At 44.7% G+C, this 19,653-nt stretch overlaps 1 protein-coding gene across 3 annotated transcripts in view; it reads right to left on the minus strand.

The window, feature by feature from the left end:
- Positions 1-19,653, minus strand: part of SCARF2 (scavenger receptor class F member 2) — a 57,804-nt gene continuing 38,151 nt past the window's right edge. For 2 of the 3 annotated variants that reach the window (XM_060249200.1, XM_060249203.1), the window contains 2 exons: positions 6,365-6,517; positions 1-1,967 (listed from right to left, as the gene is read on the minus strand). In XM_060249200.1, coding sequence (XP_060105183.1) covers positions 781-1,967; positions 6,365-6,517 — 1,340 coding nt within the window. In that variant the 3' untranslated portion in view covers positions 1-780. The remainder of the gene's footprint in view (positions 1,968-6,364; positions 6,518-19,653) is intronic. The other variant, XM_060249201.1, reaches the window with a different exon arrangement.

The following is a 19,653-nucleotide window of genomic DNA, read 5'->3' on the forward strand; positions in this document are numbered from 1 at the left end:
TAAGAGTCAAAAATACATTTTTTAATTGAGGAAGCTTTCGATGGAGATGCTAGACTTGCATACCAAACTGCCAAGACACGTGGCCTTCAAGGCGGCCTTGCCTGTTGCTGCCAAAAGGGGCATCCGTCGAAGCCAGCTCGAGGCAGCACGGCTGCACAGGAGGACGGTGCCCGAATCATCACCAGGGGAGGCTATGGGGCACATGAGTCCAACCAGGTCTGGACTGCCATACATGGCCAGCACCCGAGGCCCAGTGCAAGGCCTGCACACGTCGCCAGCAACGCAGGAAAGATATCTCCTGCCTCAAACCCTGTGGAGCTTTTGCCTCGGCCTTTTGCCGTGGTAGTTCCGAGACCTGACTAGAGTTACAGAAAGCCAGCTAATCCATACTGCAGATTATAACAACTCAGGCAATCTTAGGGAGAGAAGCATGTGTATGCAGTTATAATACTTTTACAAATATGACCCAGCCTGCCTTGCTAAGCCCTCCCTTTTCCCTCCCCACTCCCTCCCCATCCCAGGCGCCAGCGCTTGCCCACAAAGTCCCTTCCCCACTCAACGAAGGGAGAATGAAATCAGAAGTGCTTTGGGCCTGCTGCTGGGGGAGAGGCCTTCCAATAGCATTGGGGTCCACATCTCTCTGTGGGAGACACACACTTCAGGAGCGTTCTCCAGAGCCTCGTCTTTCCCCAAGACAGATTCTGCCCCTGCCTCCCCTTTTCCACTGACCACTTCCTCTTCTGTGGGCCTCTGTAGGAGGCCACAGAAGATGGCCTCTGTTTATTGGACAGTCTGAGGTGGTGTCATGGTTGTTTTGGGCTGGTCTGAGACGGCTTCTCTGCTCTTCTTTCTGGGTGGCTTTTTAATGGGAGTTTTCTTGACCACGGGATCACTGGTGGGCACTGGCTCTTGGTTGCTGCCAGAGCTATGCTTCTCTGCCCTTTTGGGATCCCCAGCTGGGGCCTCTGAAATGGGATTGATTAATTTCTGGAGGTTGGGTGAAGTCGGCAGCACAGGCTTACTGGACTTCTGGCTGCTGGTGGCCACGGAGCGCTTTGCCTTCTGTGGAGGAGTAGGTTTCTCCCTTTGAGCTGGCAGGGGGCTGACCCCATTTTGCCTTGCACCGCTGTCACCCCTGTTAAGGCTTTGAGTCTTTTCCTTCAACTGCGCAGCCAGCAGCGTTGCCGCTTCTGAAGACAAGTGAGGGTGGATGACTTCAGAGCGAGGTTTGCTGTGATTGGGGCTCTTGGGGGCATCTCCTCCTTTCCGGTCTAGGGGATGGCTCCCTATCTTTTTGATCACATTCTGGATGGCCCCGTTGATATTCTCCATTTGCTCTGTGCTGGTCTTGTGCCGTTGCTTGTGCTTGGATGGTGACTGCGGGTCCCCTGAGGCCGGGATGGCTTTGCCTTCTGGGGAGCATAGCTCTTTTGGATGCTTTGGGGCCTTCTCTTTGCTCCTTGCTGGGGCCTTTTCATCTGGCTTGCTGTGAACTCCTGCTGATGTCTCGCTGGGGCTCCTCTTCCTCTTGGCCAGCCCCTGCTTCTGTTCTGATGGATCAGGCATTCCAATGGCAGGCAAGGAGTTGGACTGGTTTGAGTTGTACTTGCTGTGGATCCAAGAGACTTTGGGCTTTGTCGAGGGGTCCGGAGGAGGAGGCTTGGCTCTTTCTGGGGATGGAGGCTTGGGACTCTTGTTTCCCATGGCATTTTCGTCTTCATCCCTGGACTGCTTGGACAGGCGGGCAATTCTGGCATAGAGAGCTCCACTGGCTGAGCCAGAGCCACAAGATGAGCGTTCGCTGTCAGAGGATTTGAGCAAGGGCATCTCGCTGCTGTCTGCTTGGAGGGAGCTGCTCTCTTTTAAGACGGTGTACTCCCCAGCTTCCTCCTCACTGATAGTTGGTGCCATCTTCTCCACTGGATTGCACGGGGCTGAGACTCTGTCTTTGCTGTCGCTCATGCTTTCTGGAGAGGGAAAGAAGATAGGCTCATTATATTGTAACGACAGGATGGCATTTCAGAATCCCTTGATATGATAAACAAAGCTGAGCATTAGAAACAGACTACAGAGATATCTCTCCCTTGCCCAGCGTACGGCAAACTCTTGGGGGCCCTCCTGACTCCACTGACAGAGGAATTAAAAGTGACAGGCTGCACCAGAAGAACATCAGGACCTGTGAAAAGACTCTGGGTTTTTGCATTCTATTTGCTTGGTTGCCATTTTTGGGTTTAACAACCTGCAGGGATCTTCTTGATATTATTTGCATTATGAATAATGATATTGTGTAATGATACAACTTTTCAGAGAGTTTGAAGCACATCATTGGTATTATCTAGGATAATTCTAAAAACTACGCTGTTATGTAAACCAATGCTTCCAGTCATTTTACTACACTGGCTCAGATACAGTGAGTCATGAACTAGAACCTCCTTCAAGACTGATTTGGATATGCTGCAATCCAGTGACACAATGCAGGCTATACCATGCAAACTGTGGTAGTGTGAACTGTCCTTATGTAAGGGACAGCAAAGGCGTATTTTCAAGGGAATTATTAACATGTCCTTATGACTAATTAAAATAGTTTTAGTACATGCAACTGCATTTGCTCTCATTCATCCCTTGTTTGAGTCCAGTGGTGCCTTTAAGACCAAAAGAGTTTAATTCTGGGTATAAACCTTGTGCATGCATGTTTCTTCAGATAATGAAATGAAACTTTGTTGGTCTTAAAGCTGCCACTGGACTCAAACTTTATTCTGCTGCATCAGATCAACATATGACTACCTACCTGAATCTATCATTTCTTGTTTGTTTATTTATTTAATATGCCATACTTTCAGCAACAATCCCTAGGCTTGTTCCCTTCCCTTCCATTCTTCCTTTCTGTTTGTTGGTTCACTCATCCACTTTGATCTGTAAGGTCCTTGCAATGAGGATTTGCCTTTGTGTGTGATTCTGCTGCTCTGCAACGTGCCATGTACAAGGATGGCACAGAATTATCAATCAGTCAGCTCCAAAACTTTTAATGGCATAACAGCACAGAATTATCATTAACAACAACAAAAAGAAATGGAAATTGTCTCATGGGAAGGTCACAAAGCATGCAGATATTGCTTGCATGTTTGACCAGGTACTTTTGTTTAAAAAACTAACTTCTCAGTGCCACAGACACCAGATCTTGTATGTAGACATGGAAAATCAGCAGTTGCAATTAACATCCCTTGTCAGCAACTAGTCTTCCTAGAGGCCAGCGAGTTGAGATTGAAGGGTTCTAGAGTATCCCCAGGGTAGCCTTTGTGGGGTCTTCCCAATACATCTCACGCTAGATTTGCAATGAGTAGGCCTAAGCAGAACCTCTGGAGGTGGCCAAATTTGGTCCAGGGACCTCATGCTGCTGATCCCAAATGTACAAAATGAGAACTGGCAACACTGCAAAGTGTTTCTGTGAATTCACAGAAAGTTTCTTTTTCGTTTGCTTCCACTTGTACAAACACCACACTGGAATTACAGGAGTTAACTTCCACTGGTGGGAAACTCAGTGCATTATAATTATGGGGTGGCTCCCCCCCCGCTCCTGAACCGCACTTTAAAAGTCGTGCATGTGTGGCCTTAGAATTCTTTAATCATTACAGGGCTATTTTGTGAAGGCCTGTTATTTGCTACAGAAGGTTTGTGGTGGAGTTGGGCTTGTGCCAAACATTCCTTTGCCCTGTAACGATTGCCAAAATGAGAGAAGAGGAAAAGCAAGCATTTCTGAGCTCAACTGCCGGGACAGCAATTTACCACATGGCTGCAATCAGAGCGCAAAATGGAAACTCCAGCTTCCAAGACAGCAACCACCAGTGCATCCAATCAGTTCCTGACAACTCTAGCTTTGAGTTTACAAAAGATGATGGAGGAGGCAGGGTTCTAGCCCTTAGTGCAGCAAAGGAAACTTTAAACAACAGTGGCAGCACTAGCTTTCCTATAGGAGTGACTAGAAGAATTTCCTCCTGCCTACAAGGGAAGAAAAGACATCTCAGAAAGATGCACAGAGAAGTTTTGGCAATGTGAACATTTATTTAAATGTAATGGATGTTAAAAGACTGGTGATTAGTCAACTAAAAATATTTAATTGCTCTACTGCCCTAATGTTAAGAATAAGAATGGTGTTCCGGCTACAAAATCCACTGCCGATCAAGAGCTCTTGCACACTCTGCTACAAACCACTATATAGTGGGGGGAAATACTTTAGTTTTGTATTTATTATAGAAAGGTAGATCCAAAGGGCTGTATTAGCACATGGTTGGCAAGCGCTGGCAATCTGGATGTAAGCTGGTTGCTAGTGGTTCAGCAGAGAGACTGGCTAAAAGGGAAATGAAGGTAGTCAACATGTGAACCTCTCAGTCTTCAATGAACAAGGAGTTTTTCTGACTGAAGCATATATCCTGAAAGCCAAACTTGCTTCAGTCAGAAAAAACTCCCATATTCATTGAAGGCTGAGAGGTTCACATGTTGACTCCCTCCTTTTCACTTTTATTTATTTCATAAAATTATTATAAAATTTTATTTATTTAGCAAGTCAGTTCTGGGCTCCCCAAAACGAATTCACTTTCCTGGTAGCCACACACAAACTCGGGGGTGGTGATGGTGGTACTGAACCCTTTATAAAACTGGTTGGAACCTGATACAGTGGAGGACTGCCAGTTGGAGGGAGGGGCCTCTTGTCTTCCCACCCCCACTGCTGTTCTCCAAAGCTGACAAGGGGAAGCTATTTGCTTAGCTTCAGAGCTGCATGTGCATAGAACACAACACACAGGTTCAAAGTTATGCAAATATCTCTCCACTTGGACTGTTTCAGCTCAGGAAAATGGTGCAGGGAGAAAGCAGGAGCTCTTCCTCCCCTCATACTGCAGTTCCTGCCAGTTTTAAAACTGATACTCTTTGCAGCTGCTGTGTGGCTGTGGGGAAGGTGACTCAACTCACCAAAACCATATTGTGTTGTTTGGACCAGAGTTAGTCACTTTACAGGGCCAGATGGGACTGGCTCCTTATGTCAGTTGAAGTACACTTTCTAGCCAGTTTTAATAGTTGTGTTGCAAAGCAACAGAGACAAGCAAAGAGCTCCCTCTGCTTGCAGGCTGTTCTGATGAGACACACTGGTCCTGTCAAGTCCTTGGTTAGAAACCCTGATGGTTTACCCTGCAAGCTGAATGCCTCTTGAATTAATGTCCTATGAATTATGTGGAGAAAAGGGAAATCGTAATACATAAATTTATCAATATATAACATGACATATTTTACGTCATTATCAATATCACCATTATCGTTAAATGTCCATCAGTTTCATGTCCAGGGCCATTCATATGACCAGACAGATCTGCAAACAGTGAAGCCCCAGGATTAATTTCAAATTTGCCAAGAAGCATTTGGTGGTCTAAGGCCAAGCAGTGTTCTCTCAGCCTCAGCCCAGCTCTGCAAGATGAAGAAAATAATACTGGCCTACTTGGCAGGGTTCTTCTAAAGATTACCCAGCTAATTTGTGAAGTGCTTGAATACTCAGGAAATACAGTATAAATGCCAAGCATTATTATGTGGAAACATTAAAGAGGCTGCTCCGCTATAAACAAAGGCTGTTTTCTTTCCCTCTGGGTAACTTGGCTGGTTCATTCGCAGTGTGTCTGGGTGGCGTTCCCACCACATTCCATTATCATTTAATTAATTTTAAATGTACAGTCAAAGAGCGATATAAATATGAAGTACTGTTATTAGTATACTTTACATTAGGTGAATTTACTAATCTTGTGAATGTTCCAGCTTGTGTCAAGATGGCCATTCATTAACTCATTTTTTCCCTCAGATGGACCAAGGTTATGATTTTGACCTGAGTGGTGTTACTACACCTAATTTTCTCAAAAACAAACAACTCCCCCCACCAAATTTTAAAAAGTTAGTGCATATCTAATTCATGACAAAATGACTGGTGGGATGGTTCCCAGTTTTTCCTTAAACATGCGGGAAACTGACACTCATATATATTCCAACAAAAATCTGGGCAGATAAAAGGAAACATACAATGTGGTTTGCAGAAAGTTGCTCTGGTGCAGTTTTAGAGCACATTTCTATGACAGACATGTGGCATAACATAGAGTGTTATTCGCTTTTCCAAGGGGAACCCTGAGAACCACAGTTATGCATGAGAGAATATGGATCTTAACAAAAATCTTAGCACCCTCACCAATGTCTACCAGGTTCTTCAAGACAAACCATGACTAATTGGTGTAATAGCGATAACAGTTTACAGTGCAGGTGTGCTCCTGAGGAAAGAAAAGTCCAGACTGGAACTCTGTAAAGTTCACCTAATCCTTGGTCAATGATTACTCACCTTCGTGTGGTACACAGTATACGGGTCCTTCATCGGTGGTGTCAAAGGAAGAGAAAGAGCCCTGAGAAGACCATGAAGGCGATGGCTGCTCTACCACAGATGGGGGTTCAATGAAGCTGCAGTTCATTGTGTTCTCCAAGTCATGGTGAGCCACTGCAAGATACAAAGAGGGCTACATTTACTGTTGTGATTCCAACTGGATCATAACTGCAACGTGCCCAGAGTCACCATTCTCAATTTTTGTTGCTTAAGAGCAGCCCTGGTGGGTCAGATCAAAAGTCAGTGTCCTGTTTCTACTGGTAGCCAGCCAAATGCCTCCAGGAATATTATGACATAGGACAGGAAGGCAAATGCCCTGCCCTTCTTGTTTGACCAAGCATCTGGTGGAACAGAAATGTCCCTTTATATTACTATCTATCTACTGATCCACCACAATTTTGACTAATCCATTCTTAACGTACTTTACCCTGCTAGCCTAGACCACACCTTGTGGCAATATATTTGATAATTTAACTGCCCATTGTATGAAGAAATACAGATTTTCCCCATCTGTTCTGACTCTAGTTACAATCATTTTCATTGTGTGACACTGAAGTCTGTTGTAATGGAAGGGAAATTATTTCTCTGTCCACTTTCTCAATATCATCCATAATTTTATAAATCTCTATTATGTCTCACCCCAGGGCTATACCACATATTGCAAAAGGAAAGCCAGGAGAAGAGCATGGAGAAGGGAAGGGTATACTTCTTCCCCTTCCCCCTTCAAGGGCTGAAAGTAAGCTGGTACAGATCAGAACAGAGCACTGTTAAAATGGTGTAAAAAGAGCCAGTGTGGTATAGTGCTTAAGAGCAGCAGACTGTAATCATGGTTTCCTCCAGCAATACACTGTCATAGCTACCCCACTGGGATCTAGATTCTGAGAATGGTCCACACATAAAAAGTCAAGAAGACTGCCTCCCCCCCTCCCAGCAAACTCCAGAAGATCATTTCTTCTGACGGTAGAGGGAGCCCTGACCTTACTGGCTGTGAGATCATTCTAAGAGCTCCTGGTTTTGACTTTCTTGGCAGGGATCCAGGCAGTCTGGATGGGGACGGCAGCCAGGCATGATTGCAAGAGCAGAAGGCAAAGGCTGAAAATGTAGCTGGAGTGGGGGAGTTAGGAAATGGGGCATGGAACAACCTGGGGGCAAGAGACAGAGGAACAGCCCAGGAAACAAGGCAGGAAGGAGAGTCAGGGACCCAACCAAAATGGTATAATTGACAGGTGGTTGGATCCAGGCTGGGGAAGGCTGAGTTCAAGTCTTTCCTTAGCTATGAAGTCCACTGGGTGACCTTTGGCCAATTGCTGTTTCTTCAACCCAGGGCTGTTGGAAGTTTAAAATGGGAGAACCCCAAATATAGCAAGAGATCCTTAGAAGAAAGGTAGGTAGAAGAAAGAACATAAGATTGCAGTAAGAGCTGCTTAAAAATCTAGGTGCTTGCCAAATAATAACTATAATGTTATTAGATAAAAATTGTTGGTTGCTGCTCAGAGTGTTAACCTACATGCTCTTTCTTCTCTCCCCTTTTTCGAACATGCTTGCACTATAAACTTCAGTACACTACACATTTATAGTTTGTCATGGTTTTCCTCAAGGAATCATGGGAACTGTAGTTTGGAGAGGCTGCTGTTGACTTCTAGCTATTCCCAGCACTTCATTAGGTCAAGATTACATGTCTGCTTATTTGTATGAATACAGAGCTGGAAACAGGGTGGGGTAGCCTTTACAAGAAAGAATAATCATGCAGGTGGTAGAAGACTATAGTCTCAAGACTGCCAGTTCTCCACAGATGGCTCCCTTCCCCAGCTATTTTTCCCTATTGCAACTAGGCTTCTCCTTTTTAAAAAGTAGGTATGTTTTCACAGGGGAGATTCTCCCATGCAAATACCTGTTTACACCTGTCCCACATTAGCACTGCAAAGTAACGACAAGTCTGGAACCCCATAACTGCATTTCAGTATGCGGAGAGCTACAGTTTTCATGGGAAGAGGGAATTGATATCTCAAGGCAGTTTATAGTATAGACATGGGTAAAGGAATTTCCCAGTGTTCTCAGAGGTATACCCTCCATATAGATGAACATATGTAGCTGCCTTATACTGAATCAAACCATTGGTCCATCAAGATCCACTCGGACTGGCAGCAGCTCTCTAGGGTCCCAGGCAGAGCTCTTTCACATCACCAATTACTTCATTCTTTTAATGGGAGATGCCAGAGATTGAACCTGGGACCTTCCGCATGCCAAGGAGATGCTCTACCACTAAGCCACATAGGGTTGCCAGTCTCCAGGTGGCACAAACAACGGGAAAACGCAGTGAGATTGATAACCTGGAGAGAACCGTGTAAAAATATAACAATACTATTAACCAAGTTACCGATGCTCTCTCTCTCTCTTGGCTTGACTTCGCGAACGAAGATTTAAGAAAGGTGCAGTAGTCTATGTCTGCTGCAGGCTTGCTGGTGGCTGACAAGACCAATGCGGGACAGGCAGGTCCGGCCACAGTGGCTGCAGGGAAAAGTCTGATTTGGGATTGGTGCTGTAGCAGTACGATTTTTCCTCAATCTCCTTTTATCCTCAAGACCAGCTATGCGTGCGTTCTCAAAGGAAGAGACAGCCTGGTGGATGGTATGCCTCCATGCTTTGCGATCTGAGGCTAGGACCTCAGATGCAACAGGTACCAAGGGATTTCTTCAAGGAGTCCTTGTACCTCTTCTTTGGTGCCCCTCTATTTTGATGGCCAGTGGAAAGTTTGCCATACAGGGCAATTTTGGGAAGGTGGTGGTTTTCCATCCTGGAGATATGCCCTGCCCAGCGCAGCTGCGTCTTCAACAACAATGCCTCGATGCTTGTAACCTCCGCCCGCTTGAGGACTTCAGTGTTGGTCACAAAGTCACTCCAGTGGATGTTGAGGATGGTGCGAAGGCAGCGCTGATGAAAGCGCTCAAGGAGTTGCAGGTGATGACGGTATAAAACCCACGATTCGGAGCTGTAGATGAGGGTTGTCATCACAACCGCTTTGTAAACATTGATCTTTGTGCCTTTTTTCAGATGCTTGTTGCTCCACACTCTTTTATGCAGTCGGCCAAATGCACGGTTTGCCTTTGCCAGTCTATTGTCAATCTCCTTGTCGATCTTGGCGTCTGAGGAGATGATGCACCCCAGGTAGCTGAACTGCTGGACTGTCTTCAAAACTGGTTCACCCACAGTGAACCAAGTTACCAATGCAAAATGCTGATATATATATAGTTCTATTTGTGGTAGTACCAACGTTGAATTTTGCAACAAAATTGACAATGACTCAAAAAACAGTAAAAACACATTGTGACAGCATCTTGATAATACACACAATAATTTAGAATTGTGGATTATAATCAAGTCACTGATTCAAAAATTGTGACGCATAAAGTCCACAATGAAAGAGACAAGCTCTACATCAATGTTCAAGGATGTGCTGGTAATGCCTTCAACAACAAAAGTAGTGAAGCGGCATGCTTCCAGCATCTCCGCGTGTTTCGGACAACCTTCATCTGACATTATTTCAATATCTGGAACCAATGCTCAACTTAATGCCGCACACTAGTCTGTTAGTCAATTTCCTCAGTGGCATTAGCAGTTCTCCATGGAAACTGACTAACAGACTTCAGACTAACATGCTGCATTAAGTTGAACATTGGTTCCAGATATTGAAATAATAGTGTCAACATTTTGCATTGGTAACTTTGTTAATAGTATCTTTATATTTTTACATGGTTCTCTCCAGGCTATCAGTCTCCTGGTGGGGCCTGAAGATCTCCTGCTTTTACAACTGATCTCCCCTGGAGAAAATGGCTGCTTTGAAGGGTGGATTCTATGGCATTGTACCATGCCGAGGCCCCTCCCCTCAAACTCTGCTCTTTCCCAACCCACCCCTAAAGTCTCCAGGTATTTTCCAATACAGACCTGGCAACTCTAAAGAGCTACAGGACTCAACTCTAACGGCACTCAGTAAAATCAGATTAGGGCCAGCTGCAGATCCATGGCTGAATTTCACAATGCAGATACAGATGATAACTGAAATGACACTTGTGGGCCAGCTAACTTCTTCAGAACATTTTAACATAGCGAGTGGGTGTTCCGTGTCATTGTCTTACTGATCAAAACTTCATCCCTTGGCAGCTGTGTACCCCTGGTGGTGGTGGGGAATCCTATACGAGGCAAATATCAATTGAAGGAAAGGATCTGGGCTGAGAAAAAGGTTAAACCACCCTTCTCCCTGCTGCTCAAAAGAAATCAGCTATCTTTCAGGGGTTTTTTTGTTTTTTTTTTTAAGCTGGGAGATCCAATATGGGGGGATCAGCAGCCTAACACTTAACTTGGTCCTTGGCTGCCACAAAATGCTGTGTAGAAGCACCTGGGCCATGTGCTTTGGCAGCTCAGGGACAAGAAGACCCTGAACAGGAGGGCTTCTGTACAGAGGGACTCCTCAGGGATCCAGTCCTTCCTGTAGCTGCTCCACATGCAGACATCTGGTTCTGGCTGACTCACTGCCAAATAAATCACGCCGAGCGCCGAGGCTGTGAGAAAGCTGTGCCACTTCCTGTGGGCCTCCCGCTTTCCCCCTCTTTGCAGAAGCAATGGTCTCTGCTCCACATTCTAAATGGTCTGCCTTGTGGGCTTGCTCCAGCCGGACAGGCCTCAGCCCTCATTCCCTCTGAACAGAAGTTAAAGCCAGAAAACTGGGCAGGAATATGAAACAACAGCACCCATCCTCCACATTTTGCCTTGCAGTTCATCTGGCTTGTAGGATATAAGCTATTTTGGATTGCAAAAACATAGCTCTGCAGCAGATGGAGGTTCCCAGAAAATCATACAGAATATGATTTTCATGCTCTAGTATTTTGAGGAAGGAAACACAGACATTGTTTTGTATTCTCCCCAATAGACTCTTCACAGAGAGTATATTAGAGCCCATTTTTGCTACCATGGGGGCAAAACATCCCAACAGACATGTCTATGCTTGTTAATCCAGAGGTTCTCAAGTTTATGAAATGGGACCCCCCTCTAAACTTACTGTAATGCCGCATATCCCAGCAAGGGAAGAAGAGTTGTTTTTTATACTCCACTTTTCTCTACCTTAAGGAGTTTCAAAGGGATTACATTCACTTTCCCTTCCTCTCCCCATGGCACCTCATGAGGTAAATGGGCCTGAGAGAGCTCTGAGAGGACTGTGACTGACCCAAGTTGACCCAGCAGGCTTCATGGGAGGAGTGGGGAATCAAACCTGGTTCTTCAAATCAGAGTCCAACTCTCTTAACCACTACACCACTCTGGGAATTCAGATAACCTCGTTATAACACTATAGCAATATACTGAAATGTTAGGGCCTTATAAAAATAAATTTAAAAACCTCTCAACTTCAGGGCAGAGGAGAGGAGAGAGAGTGCTCTGACGATAGCAGTCCAATCATTTAAAAATGACAGAAACATTATGCATGAGCAAAAAGATGACTCAAAATTGGCTTCCAGAAAAAGACCAGTGTGAAAGTGGTTTCAAAAGAACCAGGTTAAAAAGGGGAATAACAAACAAAGAGGGGGAAAAAAACACTAAGCAAAAAATAAAACCACAAAAAAATGCATGTGGAAATTGCAGGATAAACCGAAGTAGGATGGGTCTAGAACTGACCAAAAAAAATGCAGAAAAGCCCATTAGTAGTTTTGATAGACTAACAGTTTAACTTGGTATAAGGCACCTTCATGTGTTTGTGCAAGTGTGGAATAAGACACGAAGCAGGGAAGCAAGGGGATGCCTAGATTAACTTGCCTGAAGGTCCCCAAAAGCAGGTGCCAGCTTTGTGTAAAGATACCAAAGGTGGGGCTGTGCATGGAAATAGGCTGCTAGAACCTTTACAAAAAGCATTGGGTACTGTCTGCCCCCCATTTAGTAGCAGGTAGCACTGCTCACTTCCCAAGCAGCTGGAGATGAAGTTGGGGCCAGAAAGAGAACTTGCTCAGACAGATCTCTCTCCTCGCACTTTGCATGAGGCAAAATGGGAGTGGACCACTGTGACCAACTGAGATGAGCTGTGAAGGCCATACAGCTGCTCAGGCTGTGAAACTGCCACAGCTTGCCTGCAGCTGCCGTTTTGACAGGCACCTCCATCTTGGCTCTTTCAGCTGGATAGTCCCTTTTTGGATCTGCGAAAGCCAAGGGTAACACAGCTTCTGTTCACTCCTTCCTGCCTAGAAGAAGAGCCAGCAGAAACCCATCTCCTCACTTCCCCTTTTCCTGGGGTGAGAGGTGAGCAGGATATCACAGAAGTCAAGTCACCAGATGATGCAAAAGTCAATTCCTGCTCGATTAAAAGCACTCTTTCTGAACAGAATGAATGACTTCCTCAGCCACTGCATGCACAGACTTCCTTATCAGTGAAACAGTTCTGCCTGTCCAGGAATGTGTCTCCTTGTCACAGAGCCAGGGCAGGTGAGCAGAAGAGCTGGGCAAGACTCCGGCAAAAGCACACCACACACTGCTCCAAGGCCAAGTGGAAACAGGACTGGAAAGGAAGGGGGGTGGGGAAGCTATTTTTAGCTCCCAGGTGTTTGCACATCAGTCAGTTCTGCCTGCTGTTAAGTGAGAGAAGAAAACATCTCTCTGTTGGCTGAGTTTAAATGCTAACATTAGAAAAATTCACGGAAGAGTCTATAGGCAGCTTGTTAGCTATATTTATAGATTCTGCAAATATTCCGAACAAAGCATGCATAGGAAACAAACATCACTGACTGATTTATATTTAATGCCGTCAAGATGCAACAATATCTGAAGTGCATACACTGTCCCAAGCATCTACATGTTTTATCAACAACCACAAATGCAACAGGTTTCCAGGTAAAACCCATGCTAACAATTCCTTCAACAGTTCCTTCAGCAGTTGCGAGCTTCATCCTGAAATGTACATGCTTCCAGATGTACTTCAAGATATAATATTAGTGAACATTCTGCAGGGGAAAAAATGTTAACAGAACAGTTCTAATTTTTTAAAAAAATGAATTAACTCAGTGAGGGATCATGGGATACCACGATACTACACAATGGAGATCAAAGCAGAGGAACAGATGTGTAAAATGAACCAACAGATGCATACCCCGGTAGCAACCAGTAATCTTATATAATATGTACACAACTTTTCTCCTAATTGCTTTGCCCATTTAACAACAAAACAGCAATTGGTTAAAAATCCAAGCATGGAGAATTAATCAGCACTATTCAAATGGAGAAGTGGCTACCCAGGCATTTGTATGTTAGGGATGTCTTCTCCTTGCCATCTTTTCTGCCATCTACAATGAAGTTTTATCTTTGACTAACTGTGACCCCCTAAGCGGAGTTACACCCTTCCAAGTCCACTGAGGTCAATGGGTTTAGAAGAGTGCACTTCTACCTGAAATTGTCATTTTGTTTGGAAATGCTGTGGATTGCAGTAGACCCTCACCCACTGACAGATCTATGACTCACAATTTCACTTGCTTGTGCCCCAGTCATATGATGTGACCTCCACCTTGTTTTTACTTCCACTGCACTATCACTGTTATTATCACATTATTAAATTTTGCAGGAAAACTGGTTGTCCTGCTACTGGCAGCAGCAGATTTTTTCCTTCCAGTATTTGCAGATTTCACCATTTGCAGTCATCCTGGGGACAGCCCCCACCGCCCCAAATGGCAAGTGTTTACCATATTGTGTATCTGGCATGTGTACATCACTGCATCAAACCGGGAAAATTTAACAGCTTAGATATGCTTCTTGAAGAGGGTTTTAAGTTTTGTTAAGTGGGACAGCAATCATAGAAGAATCCTACTCTTGTCTAATCAATGAAACTTATTCCCAGGAAAGTGTTTTTAGGATTGCACTGTATTAGAATTACTGTCCCAGTGATAAGTATGTAGAATAAAGTGTTTGATTCATTCTGAATTTAAAAAATGCTATATTGATTGAAATTGCTGTGTCTTTGACTTCAGGATGTATATATACCAGCTGCGTTCTAGTTGGATAGCTGCGGGAAGAATGCAAAATACCTAGTCCCAGGGCTTTTCTTTAGCAGAAACGCACAGGAATGCATTTCTGGCTGGCTTGGCGTCAGGGTGTGTGGCTTAGTATGCAAACAGTTCCTGTGGGCTTTTTCTACAAAAAAAGCCCCATATGAAACAATGGTGATGTCATGGGGTGTGTGGCCTAATATGCAAATTAGTTCCTGCTGGGCTTTTTCTGCAAAAAAAGCCCTGCCTAGTCCTCCTTTTTAAACTCATCTTGCATGGTATTTGGCATTTCCTTCATTGAGTGCATTGATCTGCAGTGATTTATAGAACCATATCATCTGTTAAATGTTTTTCAGAATGTTCATTAATATCAGGTCATAAAGCACCTATTCCTTTTTACAATGGCCTAGAAACATGGATGTTCTAGGAAGAGACTGTTAACAGTATCTGATAATTTGTATGCACACTTGTAGATGATTGGATGTAAAAAGCTCACAAGCTGGTATACAAGCTTGATGTATTTTATGCTAGCATTTCAATGTATTGATCCTGACCTATTTTCTCAAGTACTAATGCTTTTATGATCCAATTTTATGCCTATGATTGTTTTGCACTCTTTATTTTATTGACAGGCTGCTGCTTTAAGCATTTATATTGGGATAGTTTTATTGCAAGAGATAACTTTTGCTGAGTTGCTTAAAAGCTATTGTGTTTATGCATTGTTTAAAATGTGTATCTTTAATTTGTTTGCTGCTTCAGAGAGCTTTCGAGGGAGGATACAAGTAATCTAAATAAAATATGTTTTTCTTGCTCTGTTGTTTGTTGAAGTAACATAAATAATATGCCAAGTTTTTATCCTTTCCCTGATTGCTGCTAATATTCCACCTTTCTCTCATGTTCCTTTGGATTCCCAGGAGGTCTCCCCTGCAGTAATTGGCCAGGCTCAGTTCTGCCTGGCTTCGGCAGAGGAGCTGCACCACATGCCTTCCAACCCTGCCTTGTATAGAGGCAATATTTCACTGAAGACCAGATGCTGGGTACAAGCTCACAAGAGTTGCCTTGAGATATCAGACTACCTCTTCTTGCGAAAAGAAATGCTGGACTAGATGGACCCAAGTCTGACACACTAAGGCAGTGTGTCAGCTCCTTTTCCTTTGAGACGGGCCACAGGCAGCCAACATGCTGGAAATGCATTCCTTGAGCTGAAACCTCATGTAAGTATGACTGCCCAAGCAAATTTTGTTATGTGCACTTGTTCCAGTCCTGGTGATCACAGAATATTGATGGCTGTCAAAAATGCTATCAAAGAGACTGGAACCCATGTACCCTTGACCCTGGAAGCATTTGACATACCCCATTACCCTCTGGGATGAAAAGGATTGTGGTCATTAGGATGCATATACCCCAAACTATTTAATTTTTTTTAAAAAGTCAAACTTTGAAAAAAAAATATCCAAGATGTATGTTTTGAAATATACAAGCTGAACACACATATCTGCACAATTTACAATGCCATCCAATACAGACTTACATCCTTCCAAGCCCATTGGCTTCTATGGACTTAGAAGAGCGAAACTGTACTTAATGAAAGAACAAAGTTGGAATCCAGTATCACCTTTAAGACCAACAAAATTTTATTGAGAATGTAATCCTTCTGAGGGCAGTAAAATCAGTACCCGGCTTGCTGGGGGTAAAGTGAAGATAACTGGGGAAGCCAATGGCAAACTACCCCATAAAAAAGTCTGCCAAGAAAACATGATGTGACATCACCCCATGGGTTGGCAACGACTTGGTGCTTGCACAGGGGACTACCTTTACCTTTTAAAGCTTTTGTGTGCACACGGAAGCTTAAATTCTCAATAAAGTTTGTTGGTCTTAAATGTGTGACTGGACTCCAATTTTGTTCTACTGCTTCAGACCAACACGGCTGTCCACCTGGATTTATGTACTTAAGGATGGCGCCATAAGCCTAATGCTGAGAGTCTTGAAGGGAGAATCCCTGAGATGCATCTCTAAGGATCACTGCAGGTCCAGCTCAGCTCCTTCCTTGGCCTTCTGTCTGATTACTGCAGACATTAAGGGCTAGAAACCATTTTTTAAAGAACAGATCTTCTTGCCCATCCTTGCTACGGTTGTAAATGTAGAAAAACTCTTCAAACCCTGGACTAACTTGTTACTTCACATCAGTTTCTTAAAAATAAAAAAGTGAGGAGAGGGTCTCTCAGCAGCTCCAGTCTGACTTCTCTCCCCTCTTTTCACTGCAGCCATGCAAGGCCTCAGGCCCTCCACTGGATAATAAGAAGAACATATGGTGAGGCCTGTGAGCCAAGCAAAACAAAGGAGCCCGTGACCAAAGCATTTCATTCCAGTGAAATAACAGCCCCTCTGGCAGTCGAGCGAGGCTTTGCGGCAAGGTCTGCCTTGGAGTGTGTGCGCACAGACAGGAGAGCACACACTGGCAATGGGGTTAATTAGCTTTCTAATGTCTCAGACTGGGGTTGCCAGTGATGTCCTAGAGTGGAGAACTCTTTGATAATTGCATCAAGGGCCTTTTGGGGAGGGAGGATAGTAGAAGAGGGAGGGCAACATCAGAAAGCTGCCTTCAACTGTCACATCCTGAGTCCCTCTAGCCTAGAACTGTCTACTTTGCCTGCCTCCCTCCAAGGTCTAAGGTAGAGCCCTCTCTCGCAGTTAATACTGCTACCTTAAAGATGCCAAGGACAGAATATGGAAACTTCTGCATGCCAAGCAGATGTACGCTCTCTCCCTCTCTCTAGAACATTTTTATCCTACCCTTCTTCCCAGGAACGTAGGATGATATACATTGTTCTCTCTTCCCCATTTGTATCTGCACAACAACCCTGCAAGCCAGGTTAGGCGGAGAGTTTGTGCTTTGGATCCAGATGGCCATTGCCATGGCATGTCCACAGAGCTTGGCTTTCTTGCCTTACTGCTCTTGCTGCAATGCCAGGACTCTTCGGGGGCATTTTGAGTTGGCTTGAGAGTGGGGAAGAAAGTCAGGCTCCCACTAAAGCAGGGAGGGGGGGCGAGAACACTGCACTCTTACCAGGGCATTTTTAAATATGGTTGCCAGGTTCGATTCAGAAAATATCTGGGCTCTTTGGGGGTGAAGCCAGGAGGCTTTGGGGGTGGAGCCAAGAGTAAGGTTGTGACAAGCAGGATTGAACTCTGAAGGGAGTTCTGGCCATCACATTTAAAGGGACTGCTCCTTTTAAATGCCTTCCTTCCATTGGAAATAATGGAGGATAGGGGCACCTTCTTTTGGGGCGCAAAGAATTGGACCCCCTGGTCCAATCTTTTTGAAACTTGGAGGGTGGGGTTTGAGGAGAGGCACTGGATGCTATGCTGAAAATTTGGTGCATCTCAAAAAACCAGCCCCCCCAGTGCCCCAGTTACCATGGATCAATTCTCCAGTGTATCCTATGGGAACTGGTCTCCATAGGTTATAATGGAGTGCCCAGTGGACATTTCGCCCACCCCCCTGATAATCCTGAAATGGGGGAGGGCTTCCAAACCAGAGGATCTCCTCCCCCCATCCCAACTGGGGATTGGAAACCCTAAAAACAGGATTACACAAATACAGGTGGGTGAGGTCTACTAAAGCCAGAATAATTAAATGAAGCCTGCAGTGAATTTACAAAGACAGTCTGTCCCCGAGCACAAGGTTTTTAGAGAGAGAGCAACAAGGGACAGACATCATCTTAATGGCCTGCTCTTCCCCTCCCGACATCATCTTAATGGCCTGCTCTTCCCCTCCCGACATCATCTTAATGGCCTGCTCTTCCCCTCCCGACTGTTGTACTCCATTAGAGGGGCCAATCCATTTGGGGCAGTTCTTCCATCCTTATGCAAAGATTTTGGGGGTGGGGGAGCTTGCAGGGATGAATGAGGAAACTGCAAGGCCCCAAATGAAGCCATCCAAACCCGCATTGCACAAGGCAGCCTCCTTCCTCACCCGCAGCTCCAGAGGAGAGAGCACAGAGCAGCCGACTTGCAAACAGAGGCCAAGGGGGAGCTCTCACCATCCCTGTTTATACAAAACCTCTGACCGGCAGCAAGCGCCAGGAAATGCACATACACAGACCCATTCAGTCGGTGCCCATAGCCTGCCCTGCTTCACAGAAAGAGTCTCTATTCTCAAGGAAAAAAAGTCCCTGCCCAGTGGGCCTCTGTAAACATGGCCCTTGTTATCGTTTTAGTGGGAAAGTGGTTTCTGCTGCTCAAGCCGCAGACTTGCAGAGGCAGTTGTAGTACCACTGGGCTCCCCACTCAATAGAGTGGGAGGCAGTTCCCAGCACAATATGCAGTACTCGGCCCAAACGTTTAAATGATGGGACAGTCTGGAATCAAGTTTCTAGGATTGCTGGCCTAAATTTTTGCATATTTTATACTTTCCCGCAAAAGTTGCTGGGTTTTTTGGGGAGGAGGGGGATCTGTCAAAAACCAACACTCTGCCTTCTGCGCCTGATCATAACAATTGTTTTTCTCAATCTGTAGTTGCTGCTGCCTTGGAGATATTTTAACTTGCAAAAGGCTTCTTCCTTTTATGATCCCAGCCAATCAGCAACTGTGTACAGAATATGATAATGTTACTGCACCATTTAGCTAATGGGATTTAACTATGGGACAATGTCATGGAGAGGAAATGAAGTTCTTGCTATTGCCCTCACTCCAAAAAAGCAATGGGGTCCATCCTGTCTCCAAGCAATGGGGTCCATCCTGTTATCTGTGTCTAATTTACCATCTATCACCATTGTGTGAGGCACGCGTGGATGTCTGCAGCACACGACTATCCATATCCATATTCTAGTCTCAACTAGTCAACTACACGCTGGATTGGGAGGGGGGATTGTTACACTGGCTACTCTGGTAATGGAGACATCCTGCAGAAGGGTGCAAAATGACTGGGACTGAGAAAAAAAAATCTGTGAAATGTCCCGTTTCTTCAACTTTAGGTTTCAGAATCAGGGATGAAAATGTCTTTGGCCAAGCAACCTGTATTCTAAGAAAAAGGAAAAACAAATTCTACAACTTGAGGCAATGATCTGTATTGATTTGCACAATTGCTCTTACTTCTATAATTTGTTTCACAAACATTACTTTCCTCTTAATATATTTTAGCTTTTCTGGGAGAGAGGAGATACAACTTTGCCACTGCTCTGAAATCAACCAGCCACTGGAAAAGAATATTTAAGCGACTCTGCCATTTTACCAGGC

This window comes from Heteronotia binoei, chromosome 11 (assembly GCF_032191835.1).
Source record: "Heteronotia binoei isolate CCM8104 ecotype False Entrance Well chromosome 11, APGP_CSIRO_Hbin_v1, whole genome shotgun sequence".
In the NCBI taxonomy this organism is placed as follows: Eukaryota; Metazoa; Chordata; class Lepidosauria; order Squamata; family Gekkonidae; genus Heteronotia; species Heteronotia binoei.